Source organism: Heterodontus francisci, chromosome 20 (genome assembly GCF_036365525.1).
Source record: "Heterodontus francisci isolate sHetFra1 chromosome 20, sHetFra1.hap1, whole genome shotgun sequence".
Taxonomy (NCBI): Eukaryota; Metazoa; Chordata; class Chondrichthyes; order Heterodontiformes; family Heterodontidae; genus Heterodontus; species Heterodontus francisci.
The window spans coordinates 90,450,599-90,474,661 of NC_090390.1; the positions used below are offsets into that span (position 1 = coordinate 90,450,599).

General features: G+C 47.7%; 1 protein-coding gene across 1 annotated transcript in view; it reads right to left on the minus strand.

The window, feature by feature from the left end:
- The window catches only part of nt5c2a (5'-nucleotidase, cytosolic IIa), a 142,876-nt gene that overhangs the window by 114,084 nt on the left and 4,729 nt on the right, over positions 1 to 24,063 (minus strand). Inside the window, exon 2 of the mRNA XM_068053223.1 lies at positions 9,992 to 10,098. Within this exon, the coding sequence (XP_067909324.1) occupies positions 9,992 to 10,083 (92 nt within the window). The 5' untranslated portion in view covers positions 10,084 to 10,098. The remainder of the gene's footprint in view (positions 1 to 9,991; positions 10,099 to 24,063) is intronic.

Genomic DNA, 24,063 nt, shown 5'->3' on the forward strand with positions numbered 1-24,063 from the left:
CAGGCAAGTGGAGAGTATTCCATCACACTCCTGACTTGTGCCTTGCAGATGGTGGACAGGTTTTGGGGAGTCAGGAGGTGAGTTACTCGTCACAGGATTCCTAGCCTCTGACCTGCTCTTGTAGCCACAGTATTTATAAGGCTACTCCAGTTCAGTTTCTGGTCAATGGTAGCCCCTAGGATGTTGATAGTGCGGGATTCAGCGATGGTAATGCCATTGAATGTAAAGGGGAGATGGTTAGATTCTTTCTTGTTGGAAATGGTCATTGCCTGGCACTTGTGTGGCATGAATGTTACTTGCCACTTATCAGCCCAAGCCTGGATATTGTCCAGGTCTTGCTGCATTTCTACACGGACTGCTTCAGTATCTGAGGAGTCGCAAATGGTGCTGAACATTGTGCAATCATCAGCAAACATCCCCACTTCTGACCTCATGATTGAAGGAAGGTCATTGATGAAGCAACTGAAGATGGTTGGGCCGAGGACACTACCCTGAGGAACTCCTGCAGTGATGTCCTGGAGCTCAGATGTTTGACCTCCAACAACCACAGCCATCTTCCTTTGCGCCAGGTAGGACTCCAACCAGTGGAGAGTTTTCCCCCTGATTCCCATTGACTTCAGTTTTGCTAGGGCTCGTTGATGCCATACTCGGTCAAATGCTGCCTTGATGTCAAGGGCACTCATTCTCACCTCATCTCGAGTTCAGCTCCTGTCCATGTTTGAACCAAGGCTGTAATGAGGTCAGGAGCTAAGTGGTTCTGGCGGAACCCAAACTGAGCACCACTGGTTATTGCTAAGCAAGTGCTGCTTGATAGCGCAGTTGACGATCCCTTCCATCACTTTACCGATGATCCGAGAGTAGACTGATCGGGCGGTAATTGGCCGGGTTCGACTTTTCCTGCTTTTTGTGTACAGGACATACCTGGGCAATTTTCCACATTGCCAGGTAGATGCCAGTGTTGTGGCTGTACTGAAACAAGGGAGCGGCAAGATGTGGAGCACAGGTCCTCAGTACTATTTCAGGAATGTTCTCAGGGTCCATAGCCTTTGCAGCATCCAGTGCCTTCAGTCGTTTCTTGATATCACACGGAGTGAATTGAATTGGCTGAAGTCTGGCGTCTGTGATGCCGGGGACTTCAGGAGGAACCAGAGATGGATCATCAACTCGGCACTTCTGGCTGGAGATTGTTGCAAATGCTTCAACCTTATCTTTTGCACTGATGTGCTGGGCTCCCCCATCATTGAGGATGGGGATATTTGGTAGAGTGGAGGATATGTCGAGCCATGAGGTTACAGATTGTGGTTGATACAATTCTGCTGCTGCTGATGGCCCACAACACCTCATGGATGTCCAGTTTTGCAATGCTAGATCTGTTCGAAATCTATCCCATTTAGCACGGTGGTAGTGCCACACAACACTATGGACAGTATCCTCATTGTGAAGGCGGGACTTCGTCTCCACAAGGACTGTGCGGTGGTCACTCCTACCAATACAGTCATGGACAGTTGCATCTGCAGCAGGCAGATTGGTGAAGACAAGGTCAAGTATGTTTTTCCCTCTTGTTGGTTCCCTCACTACCTGCCGCAGACCCAGTCTAGCAGCTATATCCTTTAGGGCTTGGTCAGTAGGGGTGCTACCGAGCCACTCTTGGTGATGGACATCGAAGCCCCCACCCAGAGTACATTTTGCACCTTGCCACCCTCAGTGCTTCCTCCAAGTGGTGTGCAACATGGAGGAGGACTGATTCATCAGGTGAGGGAGGGCAGTAGGTAGTAATCAGCAGGAGGTTTCCTTGTCCATGTTTGACTAATGCCATGAGACTTCACGGGATCCAGACTCGATGTTGAGGACTCCCAGGGCGACTCCCTCCCGACTGTAGGCCACTGTGCTGCCACCTCTGCTGGGTCTGTCCGGCCAGTGGGACAGGACGTACCCAGGAATGGTAATGGTGGTGTCTGGCACATTATCTGTAAGATACAATTCCGTGAGCATGACTATGTCAGGCTGTTGCTTGACTAGTCTGTGGGACAGCTCTCCCAACTTTGGCACAAGCCCCCAGATGGTCATAAAGAGGGCTTTGCAGGGTCAACAAGGCTGGGTTTGCTGTTGTCGTTTCTGGTGCCTAGGTCGATGTCGGGTGATCCATCTGGTTTCTTCTTTATTGACTTCGTAGCGGTTAGGCCATTTCAGAGGGCAGTTAAGAGTCAACCACATTGCTGTGGGTCTGAGGTCACATGTAGCCCAGACCAGGTAAGGACAGCAGAATTCCTTCCCTAAAGGACATTAGTGAACCAGATGGGTTTTCACAACAATTGACAATGGTTTCATCATTAGACTGGCTTTTAATTCCAAATTTATTAGTAGAATTCCAATTTCACCTTCTGCTGTGGTGGGATTCGAACCCATGTTGCCAGAGCAATACCCTGTGTCTCTGGGTTACTAGTCCAGTGACAGTATCACTGCACCACTGCCTCCTCTGTGACACTGCAGTGCATTCGTGATTGCACATTTATAGATGTGGTCACCCCACAGCTTAAGAGTTCGCAGGGAGAGAGGGAATAGGAGACCAGACAGTCAAGAAGAAACAGGCAGGGAATACAGGTGACCCCTGAGTGCATCTCACTCTCCAACAGCTATTCTGGCCTGAATACTGAGGAAAGTGATGCTTCACCTGGGGAGTGCAGCCAGATCAAAGTCCATGGCACCACGTCCATGGGTGCCTCAGCTGCACAGTGGGGTACAGGGAAGACTGGAAGAACTATAGCGATAGGTGATTCAATAGTCAGGGGAACAGACAGGCGTTTCTGTGGCTGCAGACGTGAATCCAGAATGGTGTGTTGCCTCCCTGGTGCCAGGGTCAAGGATGTCACTGAGCGGCTGCAGAGCATCCTGAAGGGGGAGGGTGAACAGCCAGCAGTCGTGGTCCACATCGGAACCAATGACATAGGCAGAAAAAGGGATGTGGTCTTCCAGTCAGAATTTAGGGAGCAGGTAAGAAATTAGCAAGCAGGACCTCAAAAGTAGTAATCTCCGGATTACTCCCAGTGCCACGCGCAAGTGAGTATAGAAATAGAAGAATAAGACAGATGAATGCGTGGCTGGGAAGCTGGTGCAGGAGGGAGGGCTTTAGATTCCTGGGACATTGGGACCGGCTCTGGGGAGATGGGACTGTAGACACTGGATGGGTTGCACCTGAACATAGCCAGGACTGAGTTCCTTGCGGGAGGTTTTGCTAGTGCTGTTGAGGAAAGTTTAAAATAGTTTGGCAGGGGGGTAGACTCAGTTGGGACAAAATCAGAAATGAAAATAGAAGGTGGAAAATTAATGGATGAGTCTGGAAGACAGAGGAAACAAAGGTTAGAAAATAAAAAGGGAGAGTTTGGCAGTGCTCAAGGGTATATATTTCAATGCAAGGAGTTATAGCAAATAAAGCAGATGAGCTGAGGGCACAGATAGACTCAGGGCTGGATGATATCATAGCTATTACAGAAACATGGCTTAAGGAGGGACAGAAATGGCAGCTCAACGTTCTTAGTTACAGGGTTTTCAGAAGCGATGGGGAGGGGGATAAGAAAGGAGGAATAGTGGCAATTTTGGTCAAGTAAACTGTTACAGCTGTGAGGAGGGATGATATGTTGGAAGGTTCATCAAATGAGGCATATGGATAGCTAAGCAACAAAAAAGGGGCAATCTCACTGCTGGGAGTGTACTATAGACCCCTAAACAGTCAGAGGGAGATAGAAGAGCAGATAGATAGGCAAATCTTTGAGAAGTGCAAGAACAATAGGGCAGTAATAGGGGATTTTAAATACCCCAATATTAACTGGGATAGTTTTAGTGTGAAAGGAATTGAGGGGGCAGAATTGAGATGCATTCAGGAGAACCTTTTTTGCCCAGTATGTAGCAAGTCCAACAAGAGAGGGCGCAGTTTTAGACTTAGTTTTAGGAAATGAAGATGGGCAGGTGGAAGGAGTGGCAGTGGGAGAGCATTTTGGTGGTAGTGATCATAATTCAGTCAGTTTTAACATAATTATGGAAAAGAACAGAGATAGAACAGGAGTTAGAGTTCTCAATTGGGGCAAGGCCAATTTTACTAAACTGAGGAGTGATTTAGTGAAAGTGAACTGGAAACAACTACTTGAAGGTAAATCAGTGTCAGAACAGTGGGAGGCAAAGGGCAAATTCAAGGGGTTCAGAGTAAACATGTTCCCACAAAAAAAAAAGCTGAGACGGCCAAATTTAGAGCCCCATGGATGTCAAGGAACCTACAGGGCAAGATAAGGCAGAAAAGGAAAGCTTATGTCCGACACTGAGACTCAATACTACAGAAAGCAGAGAGGAGTATAGAAAGTGGAGGGGTGAAATCAAAAAGGAAATTAGGAAAGGAAAGAGAGAGCATGAAAGAATATTGGCAAGCAAAATCAAGGTGAACCCAAAGATGTTTTATCAATACATTAAGAGTAAGAGGATAACTAAAGAGAGAGTAGTATCCATAAAAGACCAAAAAGGTAACCTGCGTGTTGGATCGAAAAATATTGGCATTGTTCTTGATGAATACTTTGCGTCTGTCTTTGCAGTAGAGGGGGACGATGAAGATATTGTAGTTAAGGAGGAGGTGTGTGAAGTACTGGATGTGATAATAGTGAGGGATAGACTGAATAATTACAGGCCAGTCAGTCTAACTTCAGTAATAGGCAAATTATTGGAATCTATTCTGAGAAACAGGATAAACTGTCACTTAGAAAGGTACAGGTTAATGGAACATACCAATTTTGGAGCAGGAATAGTTGCAACACCTGCAAGTTCCCCTCCAAGTCACACACCATCCTGACTTGGAACTATATCACCGTTCTTTCACTGTCGCTGGGTCAAAATCCTGGCACTCCCTTCCTAACAGCACTGTGGGTGTACCTACCCCACATGGACTGCAGCAGTTCAAGAAGGCTGCTCTCCACCACCTTCTCAAGGGCAATTAGGGATGGGCAATAAATGCTGGCCTAGCCAGCGACGCCCACATCCCATGAATGAATGAAAAAAAAGTAGGCCACTCGGCCCTTCGAGCCTGCTCCACCATTCAATAAGTTCAGGGCTGAACTGATTACTCCACATTTCCACCTATATCCGATAACCTTTCACCCCCTTGTTTATCAAGAATCTATCTAACTCCGCTTTAAAAATATTCAAAGACTCTGCTTCCACTGCCTTTTGAGGAAGAGAATTCCAAAGACTCACTACCCTCAGAGAAAGGATTTCTCCTCATCTGTCTTAAATGGGTGACCCCTTATTTTTAAACAGCGACCCTTAGTTCTAGATTCTCCCACAAGGGGAAACATCCTTTCCACATCTACCCTGTCAAGACCCCTCAGAATCTTTTATGTTTCGATCAAGTTGCCTCTCACTCTTCCAGCAGATACAAGCCTAGCCTGTCCAATCTTTCCTCATAAGACAGCCCACCCATTCCAGGTATCAGTCTAGTAAACCTTCTCTGTATTGCCTCCAACAAATTAACATCCTTCCTTAAATAAGGAGACCAGTACTGTACACAGTACTCCAGATGTGGTCTCAAGGATAGTCAGCATGGATTTGTTAAGGGAAGATCTTGTTTGACCAACTTGTTTGAATTTTTTGAAGAAATGACAAGGAAGATAGATGAGAGTAGTGCAGTTGATGTGGTCTACATGGATTTTAGCAAGGCTTTTGACAAGGTTCCACAAGGCAGACTGGTTAAAAAAATAAAATATCCCATGGGATCCAGGGAAATGCAGCAAGGTGGATACAAAATTGGCTCAGTGGCAGGAAACAAAGGCGAATTGATGACGGCTGTTTTTGCAACCGGAGGCCTGTTTCCAGTGGCGTTCCACAGGCTCAGTACTGGGTCCCCTGCTTTTTGTGATATACATTCATGATTTGGATGTAACTGTAGGGGGCATGATCAAGAAGTTTGCAGATGACACAAAGATTGGCCGTGTGGTAGATAGCGAGGAGGATAGCTGTAGGCTGCAGGAAGATATTGATGGTCTGGTCAGATGGGCAGAAAAGTGGGAAATGGAATTTAACCTGGAGAAGTGTGAGGTGATGCATTTGGGGAGGTCAAACAAGGCAAAGGAATACACGATTAATGGGAAAATACTGAGAAGTGTAGAGAAAGTGAGGGACCTTGGAGTGAATGTCCACAGATCCCTGAAGGTAGCAGGACAGGACGATAAGGTGGTTAAGAAGGCATATGGAATCCTTTCCTTTATTAGCCAAGGTATAGAATATAAGAGCAGGGAGGTTATGCTGGAACTGTGCAACTCATCGGTTAGGCCACAACTTGAGTACTGTGCTGTTCTGAGGTCACCTCATTACAGAAAGGATGTAATTGCACTAGAGAGAGTACAGAAGAGATTTACGAGGATGTTGCCAGGACTGGAAAAATACAGCTATGAGGAAAGACTGGATAGGCTGGGGTTGTTCTCCTTGGAACAGAGAAGGCTGAGGGGAGATCTGATTGAAATGTACAAAATTTTGAGGGGCCTGGATCGAGTGGAGGTGAAGGGTCTATTCACCTTAGCAGAGAGGTCAGTGACGAGGGGTCATAGATTTAAAGTGTTAAGTAGAAAAATTAGAGGGGAGATGAGGAAAAACATTTTCACCCAGAGGGTGGCGGGGGTCTGGAACTCACTACCTGAAAGGGTAGTTGAGGCACAAACCCTCAACTCATTCAAAAGGAGTCCAATATGCACCTCGAGTGCCGTAATCTGCAGGGCTACGGACCAAATGCTGGAAGGTGGGATTAGAGTAGGTGGATTGTTTTTCAGCCGGCACAGACACGATGGGCCAAGTGGCCTCTTTCTGTGCCTTAAACTTTCTATGATTCTAATTCTTACAGGGTTGATGTGGAAGGATGTTTCCCCTGGCTGGGGAATCCAGAACCAAGGGACACAGTCCCAGAATAAGGGTAGTCCATTTAAGACAGAGATGAGGAGGAATTTCTTCACTCAGAGGATGGTGAATCTTTGGAATTCTCTGCCCCAGAGGGCTATGGAGGCTCAATCGTCGAGTATATTCAAGACTGAGTTCGATAGATTTCTATATATTAAAAGCATCAAGGGTTGCAGGAAAATGGTGCTGAAGTAGATCAGCCACGATCTCATTGAATGGCAGAGTGGGCTCGAAGGGCTGAATGGCCTACTCCTGCTCCCATTTCTTGTGTTCTTGTGCGAGAGTTTCTTGGACCAGCACATTCTGGTACCACCCGGGAGCAGGCTATTTTAGACCTGGTAATGTGTAATGAGACAGGATTAATAAATGACCTCATAGTAAAGGATCCTCCAAGCAAGAGTGATCATAATATGATAGAATTTCACATTCAGTTTGAGAGTGAGAAGTTTGGGTCTAGTGTCTTAAACCTAAATAAAGGCAATTATTAGGGTATGAAGACAGAGTTGGCAAAAGTGGACTGGGAAAATAATTTGAAAGGTAGGACAGTAGAGAAGCAGACATTTAAGGAGATATTTCATAACTCTCAACAAAGATATATTCCATTGAGAAATAAAGACTCAGAGAAGGATGTAAGATCCGTGGCTAACTAAGGAAGTTAAGCATGGTATCAAATTGAAAGAAAAGACATACAATGCTGCAAAGATTAGTGGTAGGCCAGAAGATTGGGAAAACTTTTAGAAAATGGCAGAGGATGATTAAAAAGGAGAAATTAGAGTATGAGAGTAAACTAATAGAAATATAAAAAGAGACAGTAAAAGCCTCTACAAATATATAAAAAGGAAGAGAATAACTAAAGTAAGTATTGGTCCCTTAGAGGATGAGACTGGGGAATTAATAATGGGAAATAAGAAAATGGCAGAGACTTTGAACAAGTATTTTGTATGTCTTCACAGTGGAAGATACAAAAAGCATACCAAGAATAGCAAAAAGTCAAGAGGCAAAAGGGAGGGAGGAACTTAATCACTATTATGAGAGAAAAAGTACTAGGAAAACTGATGGAACTAAAGATTGATAAATCCCCTGGATTACAGGGGTGGGCAGTAAAGTGGAGTTGAGGCCACAAGATGATCAGCCACGATCTTATTAAATGGCAGAACAGGCTCGAGGGGCTGAACGGCCTACTCCTGCTCCAATTTCTTATGCATAGCAATCAGAAGTAGGTACTCTAGCAGAACTGTAGATCCAAACAACTCCAATATCCACCTCCTACCCTACGGCTGAAATGTTCTACCTAAGTGGAGCCCAAGACTGGAGTATTGTCCTTTCTGGTCCATGCAGGTCAATGAGGCACCAGACAGTGGGTTTACACATGATGCCATAAGAGGAGAAGTATGCCTGTATTTATCCCAGACTGGTTTAATCACATGAGATATCTGACTGGGACATTTCATTCTTCATTATATAACTGCCTTAAAAATCCAATTAGATTTGGCCTTTATGATACCAAGTCAGACTGCACTTCATCGCAAACACCAACACACACTCATACTTCTACTCAAACTGGCAGAATTTTTCTAATCCCTGGGAAAAGTTGCTTATTAATTTATTTATTTAGAGATACAGCACTGAAACAGGCCCTTCGGCCCACCGAGTCTGTGCCGACCAACAACCACCCATTTATACTAATCCTACATTAACCCCATATTCCCTACCACATCCACACCATTCTCCTACCACCTACCTACACTAGGGGAAATTTACAATGGCCAATTTACCTATCAACCTGCAAGTCTTTGGCTGTGGGAGGAAACCGGAGCACCCGGCAGAAACCCACGTGGTCACAAGGAGAACTTGCAAACTCCGCACAGGCAGTACCCAGAATTGAACCCGGGTCATTGGAGCTGTGAGGCTGCGGTGCTAACCACTGCGCTGCCCTAATTCTTTAATATAATACTGAAAAACAAACAGGGAGAAATTTTACATAGAAATTATTACAAACACTCCCATGATGGTTGAATTGTAAAAAGTGGCGAGTAATTGAGCTGTGTAGACCAGGAGGTTTCAGGTTCCTGCCCTGGTCTGTGCAGAGTTAGCTGCTCTCAAGCAGGGCTCCAGTAGCAGTGTTATAGTTGGCCCAAACCATGAGGTAGAGAAGAGAGGGTTTCTGATTGCTACTCAGTGAAATAGTAAATGCGTAAGCACATTGGAAAGAGGACAGGATCGGACTGGACTGTGACATCCTCTGCAATTGAATGCCCTACTGACACGTGGTGTCCAGATTCACCATAGTGCTTCAAGCACCCATGCCACAGTATCACAGTGAGAATCAGTGCCTTTTGAGGAGAATGATGGGTGAACAGTGCATTTTCATATCATTTCAGGTTCTTTCCCTCCTACATCGCGTGCTGTCTCTCTATGGAACTGACTAAACCTGGAATCAAACTCTTTTTCCTTTGAAGACCCAGGTTTAAGTCTGCTTAATCTCAGCTACATAACCTTCCAATTCTATGAGCTGGCCACATCTCCCCCATCACAATTTCACACAAACATACCCGACCATGCGCACTCTGTACTCTATCCTCCATTGTGCAATCAGTTATTTTACTCCAAATTACACTCCAGGTTCAAGCTCACTTTTTCTGCTTGTTTAGCAGCTTCATTGCTTATACTGGTGAAAATAATCAGCAGCCAATGGCTTCTGATGAACTGTTTCTTCACACAGTAACAATTGACCTGAGATGAATGGTGTAAAGTGTTGCTAAATGCAGCCCTGAGCTTCCAACTGTTGCTGTGCCTACGTACCCCACGGTCACCCGCTGACATTCTTGGACCTAGCCTGCTGTATTGTTTATTTTTGGATATATGAAATGATGCTTAGTCTGGGTTGAAGCCTAAATGATGTCTTCCTGATCTCCATGAGCCAATCCCCCAGCCCTGGATATCTGGATGGGCTTCTCTATATCCCCAACATGCCTCTATCAGTCACTCGCACCTCACAAACACATAAACCCCAATGCCTAGTCCCTCAGGATGGGCCTCTCAGGAATAACACCCCACTGCTACATACCGATGGTAAGCCTCACGTCGGTATTTCTTCATGGTACTGCCATCCATGGTCCCAGAGAGGTCAGCATTGAGTTTCTCACTCCACGAACACATGTTTGCTTCAGTAATCTGCAGTGGGGAGAGGACAAAAGAGAGAGGGAGAGAGAGAAAGTCATTCCACAGCAGAAACACCATCCAAAATCAATGGCCAGAGCACCTCGAGGAGGACAATTCGAAGCTGGAGGCTGGAATTGGAGAAAATAGTTCTTCTGCAATATTTATAAAGATTGGTCCAGTAACTAAGGTCATGATAGCACAATGTCAGATACAAACATCCAGCTCCCTTTTACTGACGAGAACAAGGACAGTGTTTCACCTACTGAGGATAATTTTCCAGTTATCAGTAACATTAATAGTCACAGAGCAATGTCACACACACCACATTAGTCAGCCATCGTAGGCAGACTGTTTGGAGAAAGTGCTTCAAGCACCACTAATGTTCATTTAATGGAGCGCAGTTCTGATCACCAAGAGCCAGAGCACAGTACACTTAAAACATCCAAGTATCACTAACAAGACAAATTTATCACCAAGCCCAACACATTGACTGCTGCTGGCATTATGGCTACCATTATCCTTTGAATGTGGAGTGATGGAAGGAGATTCAGGACAGAATCACAGAATAATACAGTGCAGAAGAGGCCCTTTGGCCTATCGAGTTTGCACCGATGCATTAAAAAGACACCTGACCTGTCTACCTAATCCCATTTGCCAGCACTTGGCCCATAGCCTTGAATGTTATGACGTGCCAAGTGCTCATCCAGGTACTTTTTAAAGGATGTGAGGCAATCTGCCTCTACCACCCTCCCAGGCAGGGCATTCCAGACCGTCACCACCCCAGGGGTAAAAAAGTTCTTCCTCAAATCCCCCTTAAACCTCCTGCCCCTCACCTTAAACTTGTGACCCCTCGTAACTGACCCTTCAACTAAGGGGAACAGCTGCTCTCTATCCACCCTGTCCATGCCCCTCATAATCTTGTACACCTCGATCAGGTCACCCCTCAGTCTTCTCTGCTCCAGCGAAAACAACCCAAGCCTATCCAACCTCTCTTCATAGCTTAAATGTTCCATCCCAGGCAACATCCTGGTGAATCGCCTCTGCACCTCCTCCAATGCAATCACATCCTTCCTATAATGTGGCGACCAGAACTGCACACAGTACTCCAGCTGTGGCCTTACCAAAGTTCTATACAACTCCAACATGACCTCCCTGCTTTTGCAATCTATGCCTCGATTGATAAAGGCAAGTGTCCCATATGCCTTTTTCACCACCCTATTAACCTGCCCTTCTGCCTTCAGAGATCTATGGACAAACACGCCAAGGTCCCTTTGTTCCTCGGAATTTCCCAGTGTCAGGCCATTCATTGAATACTTCCGTGTCACATTACTCCTTCCAAAGTGTATCACCTCACACTTTTCAGCATTAAATTCCATCTGCCACTTTTCTGCCCATTTGACCATCCCGTCTATATCTTCCTGTAACCTAAGACACTCAACCTCACTGTTAACCACTCGGCCAATCTTTGTGCCATCCGCGAACTTACTGATCCTACTGTCGTTTATATAAATGACAAACAATAGGGGACCCAGCACAGAACCCTGTGGTACCCCACTGGACACTGGCTTCCAGTCACTAAAACAGCCGTCTGTCATCACTCTCCGTCTCCTACTGAGTAGCAGCACGCCTGAAGGAGAGAATCTGCAGACTATCAGAGACACTGGGTATAAGTAGGTGAGGATCTCAAAGCAGTTAACTACTGAACTGTGTCAAATGATAAAATAACTGCAGGGGCTCACTAATCTATGTGTGACTATGAAGGTTACAGTGGCTCTGAACTCCTTTCATCAATGGCTTATTACAAACAATTGATGAGGCGAAGCCAGTGTCCAAGACGTGACTGCTGTACCATACCAAAGGTCACAGGCTCATCCATTCCCAGACAGAGCAACAGTTACAAACAGCAACAATTCTATATAATTACAGCCTTCTGGACAGTAATCCATTACTGGGCATCATCCATTGCACACAGACATTGGAACACATACCTCCCTTCGATCAACATGCAAAAAGTCTGCAATGCATAATGAAGGACCAGGCACACGAGTTCCCATGGTCTAGAATCAACACAAACGTTCTTCATCCACAATTAGTCATTTCTGGCTGTATTAGAGGACTCAGCCAGCTTCATAATAGAAGCCAGACAAGAATGATTGTAAGCTGCAATGTAACCCCACTACCAAGGATTGAATGAGGAAAATGCCCATTTGATGCAATGCACATTGAGGAGCCTAACCTGAGACCAGGGGCCCGATTTTAACTCTGTATGTGAATGGGTTTTGAGTGAGTTAAAAGCAGGCCCCTGCAGGATTGTGCATGTGAATACCAATAACCTGCACCAGCACAGCTGTCTCTGGCTGCAGTATTTGAACCATGTGGCAGCAAAGCTGGTTGTTGGAGAGGGCATGAATTATCTAAGCAGCAGTCAAATAGTGATTAACCTTGTACAGGGGACACTACACAGACCTGTACAATACCAGTGGATACAAACAAAAAAGAACAAAGAACAGTACAGCACGGGAACAGGCCATTCGGCCCTCCAAGCCTGCGCCGATCTTGATGCCTGACAAAACTAACACCTTCTGCACTTCCGGGGTCCGTATCCCTCTATTCCCTTCCTATTCATATATTTGTCAAGATGTCTCTTCAACGTCGCTATCGTATCTGCTTCCACCACCTCCCCTGGCAGCAAGTTCCAGGCACTCACCACCCTCTGTGTAAAAATCTTGCCTCGCACATCCCCTCTAAACTTTGCCCCTCGCAACTTAAACCTATGTCCCCTAGTAACTGACTCTTCCACCCTGGGAAAAAGCTTCCGACTATCCACTCTGTCCATGCCACTCATAACTTTGTAAACCTCTATCATGTCGCCCCTCCACCTCCGTCGTTCCAGTGAAAACAATCCGAGGTTTTCCAACCTCTCCTCATAGCTAATGCCCTCCAGACCAGGCAACATCCTGGTAAACCTCCTCTGTACCCTCTCCAAAGCCTCCACATCCTTCTGGTAGTGTGGCGACCAGAATTGCACGCAATATTCTAAGTGTGGCCTAACTAAGGTTCTGTACAGCTGCAGCATGACTTGCCAATTTTTATACTCTATGCCCCGACCGATGAAGGCAAGCATGCCGTATGCCTTCTTGACTACCTTATCCACCTGCGTTGCCACTTTCAGTGACCTGTGGGCCTGTACGCCCAGATCTCTCTGCCTGTCAATACTCCTAAAGGTTCTGCCATTTACTGTATACCTCCCACCTGCATTAGACCTTCCAAAATGCATTACCTCACATTTGTCCGGATTAAACTCCATCTGCCATTTCTCCACCCAAGTCTCCAACCGATCTATATCTTGCTGTATCCTCTGACAATCCTCATCATTATCCGCAACTCCACCAACCTTTGTGTCGTCCGCAAACTTACTAATCAGACCAGCTACATTTTCCTCCAAATCATTTATATATACTACAAACAGAAAAGGTCCCAGCACTGATCCCTGCGGAACACCACTAGTCACATCCCTCCATTCAGAAAAACACCCATCCACTGTTACCCTCTGTCTTCTGTGACTGAGCCAGTTCTGTATTCATCTTGCCAGCTCACCTCTGATCCCGTGCGACTTCACCTTTTGCACCAGTCTGCCATGCGGGACCTTGTCAAAGGCTTTACTAAAGTCCAAACAGACAACATCCACCGCCCTTCCTTCATCAATCATCTTCGTCACTTCCTCAAAAAACTCAATCAAATTAGTAAGACACGACCTCCCCTTCACAAAACCATGCTGTCTCTCGCTAATAAGTTTGTTTGTTTCCAAATGGGAGTAAATCCTGTCCCGAAGAATCCTCTCTAATAGTTTCCCTACCACTGACGTAAGGCTCACCGGCCTATAATTTCCTGGATTATCCTTGCCACCCTTCTTAAACAAAGGAACAACATTGGCTATTCTCCAGTCCTCTGGGACCTCACCTGTAGCCAATGAGGATGCAAAGATTTCTGTCAAGGCCCCAGCAATTTCTTCCCTCGCCTCCCTCAGTATTCTAAGGTAGATCCCATCAGGCCCTGGGGACTTATCTACCTGAATGCTTTGCAAGACACCCAACACCTCCTCCTCTTTGATATTGAGATGACTGAGACTATCTGCACTCCCTTCTCTAGGCTCATCATCCACCAAGTCCTTCTCTTTGGTGAATACTGATGCAAAGTACTCATTTAGCACCTCGCCCATTTCCTCTGGCTCCACGCATAGATTCCCATCTCTGTCCTTGAGTGGGCCAACCCTTTCCCTGGTTACCCTCTTGCTCTTTATATATGTATAAAAAGCCTTGGGATTTTCCTTAATCCTGTTTGCCAATGACTTTTCATGACCCCTTTTAGCCCTCCTAACTCCTTGCTTAAGTTCCTTCCTACTGTCTTTATATTCCTCAAGTGCTTCATCTGTTCCTAGCCTTCCAGCCCTTACAAATGCTTCCTTTTTCTTTTTGACTAGGCTCACAATATCCCGTATTATCCAAGCTTCTCGAAACTTGCCAAACTTGTCTTTCTTCCTCACTGGAACATGCTGGTCCTGGATTCTAATCAGCTGACGTTTGAAAGACTCCCACATGTCAGATGTTGATTTACCCTCAAACAGCCGCCCCCAATCTAAATTCTTCAGTTCCTGCCTAATATTGTTATAATTAGCCTTCCCCCAATTTAGCACCTTCACCCGAGGGCTACTCTTATCCTTATCCACAAGTACCTTAAAACGTATGGAATTATGGTCACTGCTCCCGAAATGCTCCCCCACTGAAACTTCGACCACCTGGCCGGGCTCATTCCCCAATACCAGGTCCAGAAATTATTTGAAAGAGCAAGGCTCATCTCTTTATAACAGTGGCATCACCAGCCTGAACGTGCTGTTGCTGTGTGTCCAAATTATAAATACCTGTGACAGACAGGACACAGGCAAAGATAGTGATTTTAATCAATTTGTTTTCTCCATGTGGTTATATGTACGTGGGTGCTGTGTTTATAAGCCGGTTTTGGTTTTTCTCAGCAGAGAAGTTTGCTGATCTCCGCCCAAGTGGCAGTCACAGCACTTAGCAGTTTGCTGGCATCCTCCTGGCTGGTATACTGGCAGGGGGATTAAAGGGTACCAACACTATACCTTGGCACTGTTGGGTGAAACATGCACTTACTAGGTACTATTTCTGCCTCAGCCCTGCAGTTTCCAATCAGCACAATGCATTTGGTAACTGTTTGCTGTGAGCAATCAGAGCGCACACAGCTCTGTGCGCAGCCGGACCAGAGGGCTTGTAGCATCCCTAATCACTTGCGGTGTTTTCATTGCACAAACAATTTCTCAGTTAAAGACCCAAGTTACCAATGCCCAGAAACCCATGCCCTGTTTCACAGCTCTGACCATTTACCAGTGAATCTCTGGCTGAGTTCACAGGTATAGGAGAACCTGAAACTAGCCGGTCCAGAATGTCCCAGCCGACTACAGCTGCTCACCAGTTACAGACAGTAATTAACGGGTGTATTTTAGAAACATCGAGGAGTTTCGCACTCTGTGATGTTCATTGTAAGAGAAAGTGTAAATTACATAGAGCCTCATCACATTTCAAAGACCATCCAAAGCATTCACATGAGTCACAAGTGGTAAACAGACAAACTTGACAGCCAAATTGCACACAGCAACATCCTCCTAATGAATGATCTTCTCTGGCCTCCTTATCTCGAGAGACAATGGATACGCGCCTGGAGGTGGTCAGTGGTTTGTGAAGCAGTGTCTGGAGTGGCTATAAAGGCCAATTCTAGTGTGAATGATAAGCTAATCATATTTTAGTGGTGATGATTGAGGGAGCAATGTTGCCCAGGGCAACAAGAGAACTCCCTGCTCAAACAGTGGCCTGGATCTTCAACATCTAGCAGAACAAGAAGATGGTGAGTCAGTTTAAAGTCTCTATTTCCTCAGTACTGGACCGCAGCAGAGACAGAGCAAGCCCCGGGGTAGGTCTTGTGACTCATCTGCAGTTGAATAGCTTTGTTAACTCGGGTCAGTGCCAGCATTAACTATTTCTTTTCTGGTCAGGATACCGGAGAGCTGCCATCTTCCGATAGTGCCAGTGGATCTTGAACATTCATCGGAACAGGTTAACAGCATTCAGCGTCTTATCTGAAGAAACAGTCACACCCTCTGGACTGCCCTAGCTTGTCTGCTAAAGCCTATATCGGGGTTTGAACTCGCAACCTTCAGAGTCAGGAGTGAGGCCAAACCGTCACTTGCATAATGACAGATAGCACCACACGATGTAAAACCACATCTGACCTACTCATCAGAAGCTTCAACACCATGCACATGATCCACAATCACAAACATCCAGAATTTGTTTGCACATCTCCCAATGGTTCAAATATCAGCTTCTCATCAAACATGGACTCCCATGTACTCACTCATGTTACCAACTCCGATAAAACTGTCAACAGATCTTTCCCCACTGAGATACATGGTTTCCACATCGCAACAGATCCTTCACTCAAGACACAAGCACGGCCGGGAAGTTCAATGAAACGCCTCAGGACTGCTGGGGTTAAGCAGAGTGTTCCACCCTGCCTTCAGCTCAGTTACAGCACACTGGTGAACAGTATTTATTTGCTCCCGTTGCTAGATCTCAGTACAAACCTTTGTGGACGCAGGTGGATGATGGCAGGCGTTTGCACTGCTCAAAGATCACCTCACCTGAGTATCGCATCACTGTTCCTTAAATGAAGGTGAACATGGTCGGTTAAAGCACCAGGAGAGGCAGAAATAGCTGCAACAATCAAAACCAGATTCTCTAAAGCCTTCCATGGTCAAATAGCCTGCCAACACTCACTTTTGGGATCACAAAGGTTCGAATTGGCAGGATGTGAATAGTGTTGTCCTGCAAGGATCAGTGTTGGGGCATCAACTATTCACTGTATTTATGAACGACTTAGATGATGGAATAGGAAGTCACATATCCAAATTTGCTGATGACACAAAGATAAGCAGCATTGTAAGTAGTGTAGATGGAAAGACAAAATTACAAAGATGACATAGTTTAAGTGAGTGAGCAAAACTGTGGTAAATGGACTTCAACGTGAGGACACCCACTTTGGACCTAAAAACGATAGAACAGGGGACTTTTTAAAACGGTGAAAGGGGAGACGGTGGTGGAGTGGTAATGCCACTGAACTAGTAATCCAGAGGCTCAGGCTAATGCCTGGGATTACAGGTTCAAATCCCACCAGCTGGTGGAATTGAAAATCAATTAATTAATAAAAAGCTGGAATTGAAAGCTAGTCTCAGTAATGGTGCCATGAAATTATCATCGATCGTTGTAAAAAAAACATCTGGTTCTCTAATGTCCTTCAGGGAAGGAAATCTGCCATCCTTACCTGGTCTGGCCTACAAGTGACTCCAGATCCACAGCAATGTGGTTGACTCTTAAATGCCCTCTGAAACAGCCTAGCAAGACACTCAGTTGTCAAGGGCAATTAGTGATGGGCAATAAATGCTGGCCTTGCCAGCAAAGCCCACATCCCATGACAGAATAAAAAAAAATGCTACAAACAGTGGAGGTCCACAAAGACTTGGGGTCCAGGTACAAAGATCAACAAAATGTCATGAACAGGTACAGAAAATAATGAAATGCTGGCCTTTATATGAAGAGGAATACAAGGAGGTAGAAGACATGTTTCAGTTACACAAAGCCCTGGTTAAACCACACCTGGAGAACTGCGAGAAGTTTAGTTCAGTTTAGTTTAGAGATACAGCACTGAAACAGGCCCATCGGCCCAACGAGTCTGTGCCAACCATCAACCACCCATTTATACTAATCCTACACTAATCCCATATTCCTACCACATCCCCACCTGTCCCTATATTTCCCTACCACCTACCTATACTAGGGACAATTTATAATGGCCAATTTACCTACCAACCTGCAAGTCTTTTGGCTTGTGGGAGGAAACCGGAGCACCCGGAGAAAACCCACGCAGACACAGGGAGAACTTGCAAACTCCACACAGGCAGTACCCAGAATTGAACCCGGGTCGCTGGAGCTGTGAGGCTGCGGTGCTAACCACTGTGCCGCCCAAGTTCTGAGCATAGAATTTAGGAAGGAGGGAGTGCAGTGTAGATTTAACAGAATGATACCTGGACTCCAAGGGTTAAATTACGAGGAGCAATTACACAAACTAGGGCTGTATTCTCTGGAATTTAGAAATTTAAGTGATGAGTTGATCAAAGTTTAAGATATTAAGGGCAACAGATAGTGTGGATAGAGAAAAACTATTTCCACTGGTTGGGGAATCTAGGACTGGGGGCCAGAGTCTAAAAATTAGAGCCAAACCTTTCAAGAATGAAATTAGGAAACACTTCTACATGCAAGGGGTAGTAAAAGATTAGATTGCTCTTCTGCAAATGGCAATGGAAGCTAGATCATTGGTTAATTTTAAATCTGAGATTGGGAGATTTTTGTTAATCAGGGATATGGATAAAAGGCGGCTATATGGAGTTAGGTGGCAAATCAGCCATGATCTCATTTAATGGTCAAACAAGCTCAAGGGGCTAGATAGGCGCCTCCTGTTCCTACAAGAACAACTGCTCGGGACAGGGACGAGAATATGGCTGGTGCCTGTGGAATCATATTCCAGCAAAGGTCAGCAGATTCAAGATGAGAGAGGGTATAAAGAATTTAACCAACTGGAATCTGCAAACAGAAGCTGAGTGGACCCAACTATCAGATCATTGACAAACAGCCGGCAGTGGACAGCTGTTACATAGCAAAGGACAGAGGGCATGATAAAATAAACTAGGGAATCTATTTCCACTGATCAGAGAGCAGACAACTTGAGGGCATCAATCTCATCAGCAACAGAACAAACAGAGAGGTCAGGAAAACAAGTTATTTATTAATTTTTACATAGTAGGCTGTCAAGACATGGAATACCTACATGGGGAAGTAAAATCCACTACAGCAGCTGTGGCTCTTTCTCTGGAAAAAGAGTGAGGGATGACCTCATTGAGGTCTTTAAAATTATGAAAGGGTTTGATAGGTAGCTGTAAAGATGTCTCCACTTGTGAGGGAAATTAGGGGCCATAAATAGAAAAGATAGGCACTCAAAAATTCAGGACACACTCCTTTACCCAGAGAGTATTGAGAATGTGGAACTTGCTACGATAGGGAATCGTTGAGGTGAATAGCAGAGATGCATTTAAAGGGCAAGCTGGATAAACAAGGGAGAGAGGAATAGAGGATATGTCTCTTCCAGCCCTACAACTCTGTGATCTCTGCATTCCTCCAATTCTGACCTCTTGCACATCCTGATTTTAATTGCTCCACCATTGATGGCCATGCCTTCTGCTGCTTTAGACCGAAACTCTGGAATTCCCTCCACCTCTCTACTCCTTTAAGACACATCTTAAAACCTATCTCTTTGAACAAGGTTTTGGTCATCTGGCCTAATATTTCCTCATGTGACTCGGTATCAAATTTTGTTTGATAACGCTCCTCTGATGTATCTTGGGATGTTTTACTATATTCGAGGGGCTAATATAAATGCAAGTTGTTGTTGATAGGGTGATCTGAAGTAGGATTGGAGGAGGTTCATGTGCAGCATAAACACTGGCACAGTGGCTAAATGCAGCTGGGCCAAATGCAATGTTTTTGTGTTATAAGTTTGTGTAATTCTAAATATATTTGAAAAAGAAAAATGTAAAAGATCCTGGCAGAGGTAGAGTCTAATTGAAGAGCTCTTTCAGGGAGAAGGCACGGGCACGATGGACCAAACGACCTCTTTCTGTGCTGTAAAATTCTAAAATACATGATTAAAATTGACCATGAGGGTCAGGACCTTATATCCATGATATCTTTGATACCCTGCACCAAATGTTTCACCAGGCAATTAGCCTCCTCTCATATTTACTGCTAAAGCATAGGGTTAGATACAGAGTAAAGCTCCCTCTACACTGTCCCCCATTAAACACTCCCAGAATAAATAAATAAATAAATAAAACAGGGGTTAGATACAGAGTAAAGCTCCCTCTACACTGTCCCATCAACCACTCCCAGGACAGGCACAGCACTGGGATTGGCTGCTGTCTGATTTGGGAGCCTGAGTGCATCAACGAGGTGCAGCTGACTGTGGCTGTGTGCAGAGGTTGGAGGCTGCAGGCTGTGTGACTGCTGCAAGAGGGAGATTCAAACTGAAACAAAAGTTTTTTCCAAATTTCCACAAAGGAAGGAAGGCAGAGAACTGAAAGAACTGGAAGCTCTTTTGTGAGTTTGTTTTATCCTGAAGTCTTTTTCATTGATTGTTGGGGGTGGGGAAAGAAGAGACCTGAAGACCTTGGGTGGGGCTGTATTGTTCAATAGGGAGCTCCTGTGTTTAACATCTTTGGATAGGGAGCTCCCTCCCCACCACAACTACTAAGCCTGGGACAGCTGGAGCTGCCCAGGTGAAGAGACTTCTCTTATCTGAACATCGAAGGAGGCGTGTGCCTTGGCAGCTTACAGCTGACCCAGGTGAAGACATCACCCCACCCTCCCAACTGGAAGACCTGCTACAAGACTTCTTTAAAATACCAACAAAGACTGATTCCTCCTGGCCTTCCTCTCCCTCAGCCTCTTCCCCTGTGCTACATCCTTTAAATGTTGCTTTTTTTGATTTATTGTATTTGCTTTTTTTTTCTCTCAGCAAAGTGCCTGTAACTCTTCTACCCCATGACTTCTCAGTCCTCTCCAGTGGCGGGGCCCTCCTATGCTGCAGCAGCTGCGACAGCTGCTCCTGTGGCCCCGTCACCATTTAAAATCTTATCAAAGCATGGGGTGAAGACTTACACTCATCCTAATATGACTATTGAGGCTTGTGTTAAGGCAATGGCCGTGGTTGTCGGCCCCTCGGCCATTGTTGCAGCCTCAAAGATGTATGGGAAGGCTGTGTTCTTCCTGAAGACCGAGTGGGCTGTGTCCCTCGCCCTAAGTACGGGGCTCACAGTGGGTGGGATTTTCCTGCAACTGGACCCTCTGGGGGCCACTGCACATCGGGTAACCTTGTCGAACGTCCCACCCTTAATTCCTGATGAGCTCCTCCTCCCCCACCTACACCATCTGGGGGAGGTGAGGTCAGGGATCACCCCAGTCCCGCTCGGTCTTCTGGAGCACAGCCTCCGACGTGTACTCCTTCCGCCGCCAGCTATTCATGCAGCTGCTGCGGGAGGAGGTCTTGGAGGGCCACTTCGGTAGAGTTTCAGGGGACGGCCTACCGCGTCTTCTGGACCTCGGACGGGGCGCGGTGCCACGTCTGCAAGGGGGTGGGGCATGTTCGTAAGAACTGCCCCAACCTCCCGGCCGCCAGCTCCACCTCAGCGGCCCAGAGTGGTTCCACAGCACCTCCTCCCACTCCCCCCGCAGATCCAACAGACACCGCTCAGTCGGTTCCGGAGGCTGTGGTTCCGGGAGACGAAGCCACCTGGCTCCTGGAGTGGCAGGGTGGGGTCTACATGAGTCACCTCACCCCTATTTCTAGTGGGGTGGCTATCTTGTTGGCCCCGACTTTTCAGCCGGAGATCTTGGGGGTCAAGGAGCTAGTGCCGGGCCGCTTGCTCCACCTTGCCGTTCGCCTGGGTAGCGTGCCGCTCCACTTTGTGAACGTGTACGCGCCCAGGCCCGGCGCTTTGCAAGCGCGCTTCTTTGAAGAAGCGTCCGCTCTCTTGAGCTCCATCGATAGCGGCGAGTGCATCATCCTCGGGGGGGATTTTAACTGCACCCTCGAGGTGGGGGATCGCTCCGGTCCCCAGCGCGGCCAAGCGTCGGTGGAGAAGTTGAGGGGACTGATCAGCTCCCTTAACTTGGTGGACGTCTGGCGGAATCTCCATCCCGACTCCAGCGCCTTCACGTGGAGGTCTGGAGGAGGGGGACGCGAATCGACCGCCTCTACATTTCGCAGGCGTACGTCTCCCGCGTTTCGGCGGCCTCCATGCGGCTGGTGCCATGCTCGGACCACCGCCTGGTGTGGGCGGAGTTCACTCCGCTCCGCACGCGGGCGGGGTCCGCGTACTGGCACTTTAACAACCGGCTGCTGGAGGACGTGCGATTTCGGGACTCGTTCTGTCGATTCTGGGCCGACTGGAGAAGGAAGCAGGGGGGCTTCCCCTCCTTGAGGCTATGGTGGGATGTGGGCAAGACTCACATCCACGTCTTCTGTCAGGAGTACGCGAAGGGGTCGACCAAGAGGCGGGAAGCGTCCGGTCTCCCTCCTCAGCACGGATTATAAGATCTTTGCCCGGGCTATGTCTACCCGCCTGGGCTCTGTGCTGGCCCACATGATCCACCCCGACCAGTCCTACACGGTCCCGGGCCGGTCCATCCAGGACAACATCCACCTGGTCCGGGACCTGATCCATCTTTCCCAGAGGACTGGTCAGTCGGTCGCCTTTCTCTCCCTCGATCAGGAGAAGGCATTCGACAGGGTGGATCACGATTACCTTTTCGGGACTCTGCGCGCTTTCGGACTCGGGCCGCATTTCGTGGCCCGGGTCCGACTTTTATACGCCGCCGCAGAGTGTCTAGTCAAAGTTAACGGGTCCTTGACGGCGCCCCTTCGATTTGGGAGAGGGGTGCGTCAGGGGTGCCCCATGTCCGGCCAATTGTATACCATCTGCGTGGAGCCCTTCCTGTGCCTGCTTCGCAGGAGGTTGACGGGATTGGCTCTGCGCGAGCCGGCCATGCGGGTCGTCCTCTCGGCTTACGCCGACGACGTGCTCCTCGCAATCACAGATCCCGTTGACTTGCGGAGGATGCGCGACTGCCAGCAGACCTTTTCTGCCGCGTCCTCCGCGAGGATCAATTGGGAGAAATGTTCCGGACTCCTGGTTGGTCAGTGGCGGGTGGACTCCCTGCCGGAGGAGATGACACCTTTTGCGTGGAGCACCACACACCTCCTCTATCTGGGAGTCCACCTTAGCCCCGCTGAGGAAGCCTGGCCGGCAAACTGGCAGGAGTTGGAGGCGAAAGTCACCGCTCGGCTGGGGCGCTGGACAGGACTGCTCCGAGTGCTTTCCTACAGGGGCCGAGCGTTGGTCATAAACCAACTGGTGGCCTCCATGCTGTGGTACCGGTTGGTCACTTTGGCCCCGCCCCCTGTATTTGCCACCAAGATCCAGAAGAAACTCGTCGATTTCTTCTGGGGCAAGAGGAAACACTGGGTCTCTGCCGCGGTCCTGAGTCTCCCGATCGAGGAGGGCGGTCAGTCGCTGGTGTGCGTCCGCACCCAGGCTGCGACTCTCCGCCTTCGGACCCTGCAGAGATACCTGTACGTCGAGCGTCCTCCCAGATGGTGTGCGCTGGCGACGTATTTTTTCCGCCAGTGTCACTGCCTTCAAGACGACACGCAGCTCCCGGTGGAGTCCGTTAGCCGCGCCTCTCTGAGGGAGTTGCCTGTCTTTTACCGGGATCTTTTCCGAGTCTGGAACATGGTCGCCTCCAGTCAGGGCGCTCCCCCGACGGCGGAGGAGAGCGCCTCGGCTGTCCGGGCGGCCGACTCCGGGGACGGTCCGGCGGGCGGAGGAGTAGCCGAAACCCCCGGGACGCCCCTCACTGCGGGTGGCGAGGGGGCTCGGGAGTGCGGAGCGATCCCGGCCGAGCTGACTCCCGCTCGGCCGGAACTGCTCATCGGACCCAGGCCCCGAAACCCTCCTCGGGAGCCGGTCCCGCACAACCCGAGCCGCCTCTCGGAAATGCCCTCCGTGCCATTCCAATCGGCGCGGAGGGGTTTCCTGTACGGGCTGCTCCTGCACACTCTCCACTTCCTCGCCCTCGTCAGCCGGCCGGACACGCCCTGGCGGTCCGCGTTGCCATCTGGCGGCGAGGGGAAACCCCGATGGAGGTCTCTCTACGCGGGAGTCTTCCCCCTTTACATCGGGGACCTGGGGTGGAGGGTGCTGCACAGAGCAGTCCCGTGCAATAGGCTTTTAAG